At 42.0% G+C, this 11610-nt stretch overlaps 1 protein-coding gene across 2 annotated transcripts in view; it reads left to right on the top strand.

Moving 5' to 3' along the window:
• The first annotated feature begins 4164 nt into the window (after positions 1–4164).
• Positions 4165–11610, top strand: part of LOC147630697 (uncharacterized) — a 48799-nt gene continuing 41353 nt past the window's right edge. Inside the window, exon 1 of one of the 2 annotated variants that reach the window (XM_086810655.1) lies at positions 4165–4466. In XM_086810655.1, the coding sequence (XP_086666781.1) occupies positions 4401–4466 (66 nt within the window). In that variant the 5' untranslated portion in view covers positions 4165–4400. The remainder of the gene's footprint in view (positions 4467–11610) is intronic. The other variant, XM_086810656.1, reaches the window with a different exon arrangement.

The raw sequence follows: 11610 nt of genomic DNA, 5'->3' as shown, positions 1-11610 counted from the left end.
CCTAAGTTAGAGAAAAGAATGATCCAAAAGTTACTGCATAATCTAGAGTCTCTGTCAAAAACAATGACTTTGGCAATCCGTGATGTACAAATATTTGCTTGATAAACATAATCGCAGCTTGTTTGTCCATTTGTTTCTAGATGGAAAGCAATCTTACTGCCTAAGTTGGAGAAAAGAATGATCCAAAAGTTAATGCATAATCTAGAGTCTCTGTCAGAAACAATGACTTTGGCAATCTGTGATGTACAAAGATTTTCTTGATAAACATAATCACAGCTTGCTAAGAAGTCAATGTTTTCTTACAAGGTAAGAGATAAGCTTGCTACTTAAACATAATCACAGCTTGCTTACTTAAACATAATCACAGCTTGCTAAGAAGTCAATGTTTTCTTACAAGGTAAGAGATAAGCTTGCTTACTTAAACGGTCAACTATAGTCCAAATCATGTCATTATGATTGGATGTAGTAGGCAAACCTGTAATGAAGTCCATAGATATTTGTTCCCAATTTTAATGTTTAAAGAATATTATATTCATCATTCGATTGAAAGTAGCCGGAGCATTAGTCAAACCGAATGGCATAACTAAAAACTCATAATGACTGATTTAGGTTCTAAAAGCAGTCTTGAAGATATCCCCTTCATCCATTCGGATTTGATGACAATCGGACTTGAGGTCAATCTTGCTAAAGTCTTATGCTCCCTTGAGATTATTTAGCAAGTCCGCTGCTCGTGGTATCGGATATTGGTTCTTGAAAGTAATCTTGTTTAAAATATGATAATCGATACAAATTCGATATATCCCATTCTTCTTTTTAACGAGAAGAACTAGAGCACCAAATGTAGAGTTGTTGGGTGTAATAAATTCTTTCTCTCACAGTTCTTCAACTTGTCTTTGAATCTCTTTTTGCTCATGCATGTTAACTCAATATGGAGCTTTACATGGCAGAGAGCTACCAGGGATTATTTCAATTTTATGGTCTTTTAGATGAGATTTGGTAAGCCAGGAGGTAGGTCGTCCATAAAGTAGTTAGAGAACAAAGAGATGAAAGGATCATGAGATACATTTGGTTTAGAGTTAGCCTAAGGTATGAGTCAAAAGTAAACCTAAGTCACCCTTGATTTGACATTGGAGATAAATTTCTTTGTAACATTCCATTAACCACATTGTATGGGTTTCATAATCAATCTAGGGATTATGTTCATGTCTCCATGACCTTCCTAAGATAACATTAACACTTTGTAAAGGACCAACTAGGAATGTTCTCTTTTCTTTCAGTGAATTCATTTCCACTTCTAGATTCTTAACCTCTTTAATGCAATTCTACTTAGTACTTACTTAGCACGATGCATCTAGGTTCAATACTTTCAATGCCTTTTTAGAAATGAAGTCATGTGAGCTACAATCATCATGCAAAAATAGAAATTGATTTTCCTTTAATTTCCCCATGAATTCTTAATAAAGCATGAATTGAAACCTTACCTTCATTTGAATAGTCAGGGTCAGCATTACCCTCTTTCTTAAAAGAATCATCGTCATCCTCTTTAATAACGTTGAGACGAGCCACCCGTGTAGAGTTCTTTCTGAGCATCTCCTTTGGCCACATCTCTTACCCTTGTGCATCTTGGATTTATCAAAAGTAATTGAGGAAAAAATTGGTTTAGAAGACTTTGTAAAATACTTTTCTTGCATTCTAGAATCTCTAGAAATAGATGTTTTACGTTCAGAATTTAAAGTAAGATCTATAGCAGAACTAAGATTAAGAGGATGAAACATATTGACATCAGCCCTAATGGTAGGCTTAAGACTAGCAATGAATTTTCTTTATTGCTCTCTTTCTTTGAGTTTCTCAATCACTTGAACCTGTAATAGAATGTCCCAGAATTTGTTGATGGAGACATTGACATTCTCTTTTCTCAACCTGGTGTAAAGTATCCCATCGCATTAACGAGCTTTAGCCTTGTATTGAGAAGGTAGAAAGTGATTCTTTAAGAGTTTTTGGATCTCCTTCCTTGTCATAGGTCGATGTTTACGCTGCTTGATCACATTCCACCACAAAGTAGCACTTTCAATCAAGTGATTACAAGTACACTTAATCTTGTCCTTTTTCGAGAAACAGTCATCCACTTGATTAAGCCATGCAATAAGTACATGTGCATATTTCTTGCCATCGTAGTTCTGGAAAGTGAACACCTTTCGACTAATCTGTGAATCTTTCCAGGAACTGTGAGCATGCAAAGTAGCATTGACAGTGTACCTAACATGATCACTTTTCTCCTTGTCAGAGTCAGAAGAGTCACACTTGCCGTGTCACTCTAGCTTGCATCGGAGTTCACACTTGCTTGCAATTTTCTCTTGAAGTGCATAAATTTCCTCTTGCATAGTGGGTTGTGCAAGTAGATTCGCCATTACAAATAAATAAATAAAGAAAGTGCAATTTTATGTGTGGATAAAGAAATAAAGACGAGAAACTTAGCTCTTGAACCATGTTGAATTTGGATGGGTTGATCTTAGCATTGTCCTTTTACTCCAATTCCGAATGACTCCCGAGCATGGTTAAGAAGCTTGAGTTTTGGTCGACTTTGGCAAGATTTTTAAAGCCACTTCAAATTCGTTGAGTATTCAAAAATCCTTCCAAAGCTTGATGTGTTGAAGAAACCGAAATCAAAGATATCACCTCAAAAACTTTCGATTTTTGATCCCCTTTGATGATACCCAAAATTTTGGTTGAAAGAAGCCTTCCAATTTTTTGAAAAATGAGATAAAAGCTTTTCTGTAATTTCCAGCAAATTCAATAAGCCTGAAATTCCCTTTTATTGAGCTCCCTTTCTTCTTCTTCTTCTTTTGAATATAAGGGGTTTTTAAGCTTTAAAGAGATTTAAGCTTTTTCAATCAAAGCTTTGCTAAAAGTAATAATTATAAGCCTTTTAAAACTTATACCATCAAGCCCCCCTTTTTTTGGAAGATTGAAGTTGTTACACTTTCTAAAGCTTACAAAGCCTTTAACAAAACGATGGTCCCTCACTGTAAAAACCTGCGTAGTGCAACTGAGGAAAGCAAGCAAATCCACCAACAATTCACAATCCGTCTGCCGCTTATGAATTGGAAGAATTAAGAAAAAATCAATTTCTTGATTTTCCTTACATAAATTTGAGCTTCCCCCTTTGATTAAGCTCTTTTTTTTAAAGATCCAAAAATTATTTAAATATGTAATGAGCGATTAACGCTTCTTTCACCAAATTGATTTGTGGAAAATTGTCTACTCTCTATAATGGATTTCCATCAATAGAGCAGTGGTTTAACATTCTGTTAATTGGGTTTAAGCCTCATTCAATTTGTTGAATTCATCCATACAGTCATCATGGAGAGGCTAAGAATTTGGAAACGCCACTTTTCCAAGAAAAGGGTGGTTTGGTGGTTTTTGCAAAGTGGTTTGTGGTGCTCCTTTGTCTCTTGGTTCTTGCCCTTTGGTTAAAAGTCTACAACTCTTGAAACCTTTGATTTAACCTTCAAGCTTTTAAATCTTGCCTCCATCTTAATTGACCCATAGCTCTCATACCACTGACACGGATCCATTTCTAGGAAAATAGAGAAAATAGGAACTTGCAAGAAAATAGATTATTCAACCCAAGAAAATAGCTCTCATACCAGTGACACGGATCCATTTCTAGGAAAATAGAGAAAATAGGAACTTGCAAAGAGGGCATGTGCAGTAAATCAAATGGCTCTTCAAGCCATGAAAAAAGCCCCAAAGCTATCACAAGAAGCATGAACTTCTTGGATTGCTTCGTGCACGCCTCAATTTGATGCTCCTTTTGCATGCAAGGTTGCAAATACACAGCTTTTGTGTGTATGTGTGTGCGCGCGTGCATGTGTGTCGAAGAGAGAGAGAGAGAGAGAGAGAGAGAGAGAGAGAGAGAGAGAGAGACCATGCACTAACATGGAGTGCAAATGAACACATGTTGTGAAAAGCTGGAGAAAATCTCCATTGTCTAATTTAGGAAGATTTATAAGACATTTGAATATCAAAAATTTAAGGTGAGAAAAAAAGGGTAACGCTGAAGGAAAAAGTGGCTGGAATAAGCTTTCCAAATTAATTAATGTGCATCGAAAAAGTCCAGCCAAGGAAGTTTGGTGGTGAGTGCAGTGTAGACGTAGCGTTAATATGTGCGCTTGTCATTTTTTACGACCGATGTGAATTGGTCCTGCAGCCAAGGACGCTTTCTCCATTTGCGTTCTCTCTCTCATTGTTTGGTTGAAGCTAAACTAATTAAGCTGTTTAGTGCTGGATTAGCACTACGCAATCTTCTTGTGCTTAGTGTGTGCAATTGAGTTTCTTAAGCAAGGGTTAGCTTTTGCTATGCCAATACGAGCAAAGAGATTGTGCTTTTGATCCGGAGAATGAGTTGGGAAGGCAACGGAGAATCAGATTATCCTGGTTTTGACAAATTAAGCGAATATCGGAAGGTAAGTGCACTCTGCTTTCATGTAAGTAACGTGATTAATCTCATTCAGACCCTGTGTATTTCGCTTCCGATCAAGCAACACTAGAGTCGTCTACAAGAGATTAGGCAGACCCATACCCATTTTTTGGGATCATCTGATTAAGAAGCCTTCCATATGCCAGAGATCCTTTCTTTGCTTTCTAGTTATAATGTATCAGTGTCTTTTTTAAAGTGAGAGAATTGACAGATCCTTGCTGCTTTGCCCTGCATTTTTCTTTTCAAGGAACGTAGTCTCACACACCCAATGAGGCGGTGCACTTACACACCTGAATACCTCAAGGCAGTGAACAAGCCGGATAGATGACTGAGCTGCTCTGCCAGTTGGAGTGCACACCCTGCACACTTGTTGGGAGAATCATGGACATGAGCAAAGTCGTGATCTTTGATGCCAAGGTCCTTATGCCAGAGACGATGAAGCTTTGAGGAGCTGAAATGCATGCTCATATCATCACATGTGTCAAAGATGAAGGTGAAGTGCGCCCGGCAAGTTGTTGACGAAGGCCAAATTCCAGTATGTGGGTGTGGCGACCACCGCTCACTTGCATGGTACACACATTAACATAAGAACCCTCTTGCAAGAGGAATGCTCTCCAAGAGGTTTTGAACCCACGGCGTCGCAATTAAGAGTTGTGTTCTCTAAACACTAAGTGATTGTCTGGAGGGGCTTTTTTGCCCTGCATTAATTTTATGCAGACCTATGTCCATGTGTTCTGGTTTCAAACCCATGATCATTCTGAAGTTCAAAGTCCCTTAAAGTGTAATGTGATTAACATGAACAGAAGTGGAGGAAGCTTTTGAGGGCTGCAACCATACTCTTTCTCTGCCATTGACATGCCATTAAATTGCTGTTGGATCAGAAGCTCCAAATGCCACAGCACTTTTACAAGATTGGATCCCAGCTCATTTATTTCAAGCTAATTGTAAACATTGAGCCCACACAGTGATAATTTGTATGCCACAAAGCTGTTTAGGTGTTTGGAGCTTTTTGGCTTGGGAGACTCTAAAGATGACGAGGAACACAGTGGTGACTTTTTTTTTTGAAAAAAGTTTTTCTGAAAAATAGGAGCTACAATGGCAGTGCCGGTGGCGGGCGGCAAGTGGCTCAATTGGGCTGAGCCACCTCTGTTCGAGCCGTGGAGGTGGAAATCCCCAAATGAAAAAATTGAAAAGGGGGATATGGAAGATGGTTGGGCTGACCTGTAGAGTGGCGGCTATTTTTCTTGCTTCTCCTAGCTCCAATAGAGCTTTGCCTCCTTGCAAATGAAGGCCTATATGACCTTTAGGCACCCCAAGCCTCAAGGGGTCTTCTGAAGAGACCAAGGTAGGGAGAGAAGGTGGTTGAAGCTGAGGTAAAAAAGGGCTGCTCTAGCTGCTCCACGTAAGTTGCTACTGCAGATGTGAGTCCCCAGAATCACAAATCCTTATGCTTTGATACCAAATGTTGGAGAGATGTCGTAGCCAAGCACAAAAATCCACACACACACTCTCAAAGAAGCACAGTCATGAGAGTACAAGGAGAGTCACAGAAAGCAATGTTAAAGATTATGTGCAAAAGTACTACAATATGTGAACCCCATAAGTGAAATTAGGGCCGGTTCACATGTACAAGAGCTCGGGGAAAAAACCCTCTCCTAAAGTGAGTAAAAAGTGCACCGACTGGTCCTTAGTGTTCACACACGACTCCCCATATGACATAGGCGTCAACAATGTCTTCCATGTTTCTTGGTTAAAGCCCTATGTTGGACCAGCATTACAGGTCGTTCGGATGAGCAATAGCTTGAGATGGTTGATGAGATGAGCAATAGCTTGAGATGGTTGATGAAGTTGAAGTCATCTAGGCCCGAGCAGATTCTCCTCCACAGATGGAAGCATGGTTCCGGTTGTAGACAAAGACAATTTTGCATGAAGTTCAAGAACCAAGGCACTCATGAAGCCATATGGCTAGATGGAGAATTCTCCCAGGAGTACCCATAGATATTGTCGGACTACGTGGAAGCCTTGAACCTGCCGCCAAGCTATGCAGGAGGGAATGTCACATGCACCTTGCATTGTGATGCTATGTGACACATTGGCTCAGCATTTTATGTAATATCATACAATATATTAATACTCTTTTTAGGATTGTCATATGCTGTGGCCCCATTGTGAGCCCCTGTTTGGGACATGTCCATTTTGTCAAGCACTCTCTTTCTCTCTCTCTTGCTGCTTATGAAGAATACCGGCTGTTGGGGATTGTTTTGGAGGCTTCCATCGCGAAGAAATACTGAAGGCAAGGGTATTTAATCATTTATTATGATTTCTATCCATTGTACTTGATGTACTAGCCCTTGTATCGGTTGTACCAGCTTCTGTACTTGCTGTACCACCCATTGTACCGGTTGTATCAGCTTCTGTACTTGTTGTACCACCCATTGTACCGGTTGTACCAGCTTTTGTACTTGCTATACCAACCACTATACCTACTGTACTAGTCACTGTACATGTTGTACCAGCTTTTGTACTTGTTGTACCTACTGTACCGGTTATACCAGCCATTGTACCTATTGTACCAGCCACACTGTACCTGCTATACCAGCAATTGTATGTAATATGCGGAAGCTCTGGAGAAGAATCGGTAACTTCAATACTCAGAATTCAGCACTCTTTTCGCGATGGAAATTAACGCACAAACTGAAAGGAGAAGTGCATAAAATAGAGAAAGAGAGAGAGGGAGAGATGGAGAGGACACAGTATTGGGTCCCAACTACCCTCTGTAGGGCCCCCACCATGGATGGTGTATTTGTTTTATTAGAATGATGTGAATCTAAAAAGAAAATACAGAATTCTTGACCTTTCTTGGCTGGAAAATCCCTGCCCTTGACCTTCAGTTCTCCACTCCTTTGCTTGGCAACTCCCTTGGCTTGTCTAGCCCTTGATTTTCTTGAGCTCTTGGTGAATAATGAGATGAATGAATGGGATTGTGGGCTCTCCCTTTTATACTAGCCCAACTACAGCAGTCGGCCAGTACTACTGCTGTCGGCGAGTACTACTGCTGTCGGCCAGTACTACTGCTGTCGGCGAGCATTAAATGCTCCCACGACCAGAAAATACAGCAATAAATACTATAAAATGTTGTGCATCACTTTGATACTTGGCTGGGCACTTGCGCACATGGGAAATAGGACTGGGCACTTAGGCACTTGCTGCCTAGGAGGCTGGGCACTGAATGCCCCTTGTTTTGGAGGCTGGGCAGCCTGTATGGGTTTCCCCAAACTTGCCTTAAACCTCTCCCAGGGCTGGATAACCAGTCGGCTACCCTTGGCCTGCCCCTGGGGCTGTCCTACAGCCCTCCCATGGCCTACCAATGGCTGGTGGGGCCTTCCTGGCCCTCATGGGTGCGGTTTCACACCATCCCCATGCCCACACGACAACTTGGGGTAGCCCTATGGGCTGGCCCCTTGTCCTAAACACTAACTACTCAGTGATCTGGCATCCGGTACCATACCAGATACACAGAGTCCCTTACATCATTCTAGAGGGAGACTCACAGCGCAGACTAGCACTGTTTCATGTGCAGGACAGTGCACATCTGACCTTAGACTCATGTGCAGGACAATGCACACGTGACCTCGGACGACTGAGATGGATCCTTGGCTGACTCGTCCCGGACTGGGCTCACATGGGACCAGTTCACCATCCCAAGTCCTGCACCTTCTGTACAGAAATGTCTACGTAGCATCCAAGTGCGGGATGCACGTGACATTCCCTTCTGCTTAACTTGACGGAAGCTGCATAGCCTCCAAATAATCCGTCAATAACTCCGGATAGTCTTCGAAAAACTCTTTGTCGAGCCATACCGCTTCATGAGTTCCTCGGTCCTGAAACTTCGTGAGGAACTGTCGTAGTCTTTGGCCGGAGCCATGCTTGAAATGGTGCAGAAGGATCTATTCTGGAACCATAACTTCTGCTTCATCCACAATGTCTGTTTCCGCTTCGTCTTTGACCTCTGAAGGGGGTGGACCTGCATATGGCTTTAACCAACTGACATGAAATACATCGTGCATAGTCCAACTCGGAGGTAGCTTTAATTGCATAGACACCTCATTAATCTTTTTCCTGATGGGAAAAGGTCCGAAGCTCCTGAAAGACAACTTTGGGCATCGCTTGCCCACCTGCTTCAATCTTTGCTTCATAATCCGAAGATAAACCCATTCCCCTTCCGAAAACTTCATATCCCTTTGGTCTTTATTGGCCTGTCGAGTGTAGGCCTCTTGCGTTTTAGCCAATCTGTCTTTTACTGACTCCAAGATCTCCTGGTAAGACTCCGTCACTCTGTTTGCCTCCAGTATTGAAGACGAAGTCCTGGTTAACGGACGACTGGAAAGGTCTTCCAACCGCTGCCTCATATGGAGTCATAAAATCGGGCTATGGACACATAACACAATAATTCTTTCAATTAAATACATGGACTTTATGACACACACACAAACAGAATCCTCGCTCCCTCGCTCAACAACACATTGGCCCCGAAGTCCGGCGCCCCTTGTGGTATTTCTTTATTGTTAAAAAGTTGGCAAATACAAAGCACGAGTGCAACAGAGCACTCTACTTGCACCAGCTGAGTTTTACAAATTCTGGGAGAAATTTGCCAGCATAACTGCACTAAAACTGTTCCATAACATCTCAGAATGAGTCCCAACTGATGGCTCACTTCCATAGACATCAGACTACCCAATGGAGTCCAAAACATCACAATTCAGCTTGCTGTAATTTTCTGCACAGACCTATTTTCAGCTCTGTTTTCAGCCCAAATTAACCCTTGTACTGTCCTGGAGGACTTTAGCAAAGTCCTACTGCATTCTGGCATCAACCGGGCAACATAACAGCCCAAAAACAGCACCTAAACAGTGCTGAAACAGCATTGTATTGAAGAGGTTATTACCCTCTTCCGTCCCTGCTTTGGTGTAGGAACTAACTACACCGGTTCCTGTTCAAGGAGGCAACTAGCCTCTGCATATAAGCATGAAATTCACACAACTGTACCTGATTTTATCTGATGAGAGCATTACCATAGTCTGCAAGAGAGAGAGAGAGAGAGAGACTGTGGGGAGCAAGCTCAACCCTCAATACATGAGTTGCAGGGCAAGGGAGTGCACCACAATAGCTCTTAACCTGCAACAATCCACCATAATGGCTGCAAATGAGCCTCATTCAGCCCAAAATCCCACGCTTCCCCCTTCCCAATGTGGAAAATGCACATAAATTTGACACTTGGCACATTTTTAAGCCTTTTCCACATGCAATCTTCCAAGCTAAAAATCTCATGACTGGTTCACACTCTCACAACAGTCCTTTGCCAGCTTTTGGTCCCCTTGACATTCCGCACAAACTGACGCGAACACTTTTCAATTCCGACACTGCCCAAAATAGCAGTTCCCTAGATTTTAGGGATGATGTCATCTGCATTCCTTCTGGTCTCGTGACCATCTTTGACCACTATGGTCACTTCAGAATTTGCTTAGAATTCAAGATACATTCACATTTCGGTGGCGGCCACTTACTAGTGTAAACCGGCCTATGCCCTCATCCAGTGGCCATGTCCTGGACACTGTCATTCATCTTTCAGTGCAGTGCTCAGGCTTAGCCAAGCACTGGTCCAAAGTCCCACTGGCTGACCCATTCTGACATTGCAACGGCCCAAGCCCTTCCAAGAGATCTCGGGGGAAAACAACAGCAACCAAAGAGAAAGAAAAGAAAAATATATATTTATAAAGAAATGTAAATAAAGAAAACAACTGCAAAAAGTTTCACCTCCTGGTGACATACCCCCCTCTTGAAAGAAGCAAGCGACCTCGATTGCAAGTCCACATGAAAACGGATGACACAGGACGATCACAAGATTCCCCAGGTGATTAGTGTCATCGCATGTATCTCCTGCCAACGGATGACACGGGGCGATGATAGGAATTCCCCACTACCATTTGTGCCATCGCAGGTTCAAGCCTTTCAAATACATGTTTCCGGATGCAACACAGGGCGATAGCATATATCTTGTACTATTAGTGTCACAACATGTAAATCATTCATTTGAAGCGTAACAGATACAACTTCAAAGCACTGAAAGTTCATTCATTGATTAAGTCATTGACAACAAATGTCAAAACTGTACATTGCCAAACATATGATACAAGTGTACAGGTCATTCAAAATTCAGGTTCAAAAAGCAGAAATAACTGGGACAGACTCTCCTTTCAGCTTCACATCCAGAACATGAGTCTTGTCCCTATGTACAATTGTGATTTTCCTGTTGAAAGCATCCAACACTGCATGTTTCCTATGACACCATGGAATTCCCAACAAGACATCACATCCTTCCAAGGGCATGATAAGAAACTCCTTTGTGTCGACATAACTCTGTATATGCATGCGAAGTTTGCCAAGTATAGGAGTGACAGGAACTGAATGCCCAGGGCATGCCAAATCAGCCTGTCCAACTGGTCCCATCTCTTCAGCACGAATTCCCAACTTGGCTGCCAATGCCGGTGAAATAAAGTTGGCTCGAGCACCAGAGTCAAAGAAAATCAGCACTGTAGCATCTCTGATTTTACCCCATGCTCTGCACAATTCTGTCGCATCATCACATGGCTGGTCACCAACCATGTCAGGTATCAATCCTGCACTCGGCATTGTCTTCTTCTTGGGTGGCCCTTGTTTATCCTCCGCATCTTTTGCTGGCTGTTGTGGACATTTTGCAGCCATATGCCCTTTCTGTTCACAGATGAAACATTTCCCAGCTTGCATCAATGCCTTTCTCTCTTCAAATGACTTGCCATACAGTGGCCTCTTCTATCCTTTGCCTTGAGGTTCCTTCTTCACTGTGCTCTTGAAACCACCTAAACCTCCTTGAAGCAGTGCATTAGCCATGTTTGCATTCTCAATTAGTTGAGTCATGTTGGAAACATTGGTCTTAATACAGTAATCCCTGATCTCTTTGGGCAAACCACAGCAGTACTTCTCTATTTGCTCTGACAATGGCACTGTCCTGTAGGAAGTTACTGGCAAGAGTGCATCCCAAAACTTCTTATTATACTCTTCCAAATTTACACAGTTGGCTGCATCAAGTTTGT

Source organism: Cibotium barometz, chromosome 16, assembly GCF_041138505.1.
Source record: "Cibotium barometz isolate CiBa-2024 chromosome 16, ASM4113850v1, whole genome shotgun sequence".
Taxonomy (NCBI): Eukaryota; Viridiplantae; Streptophyta; class Polypodiopsida; order Cyatheales; family Cibotiaceae; genus Cibotium; species Cibotium barometz.
This window is presented reverse-complemented; position numbering and strand designations above follow the sequence as displayed.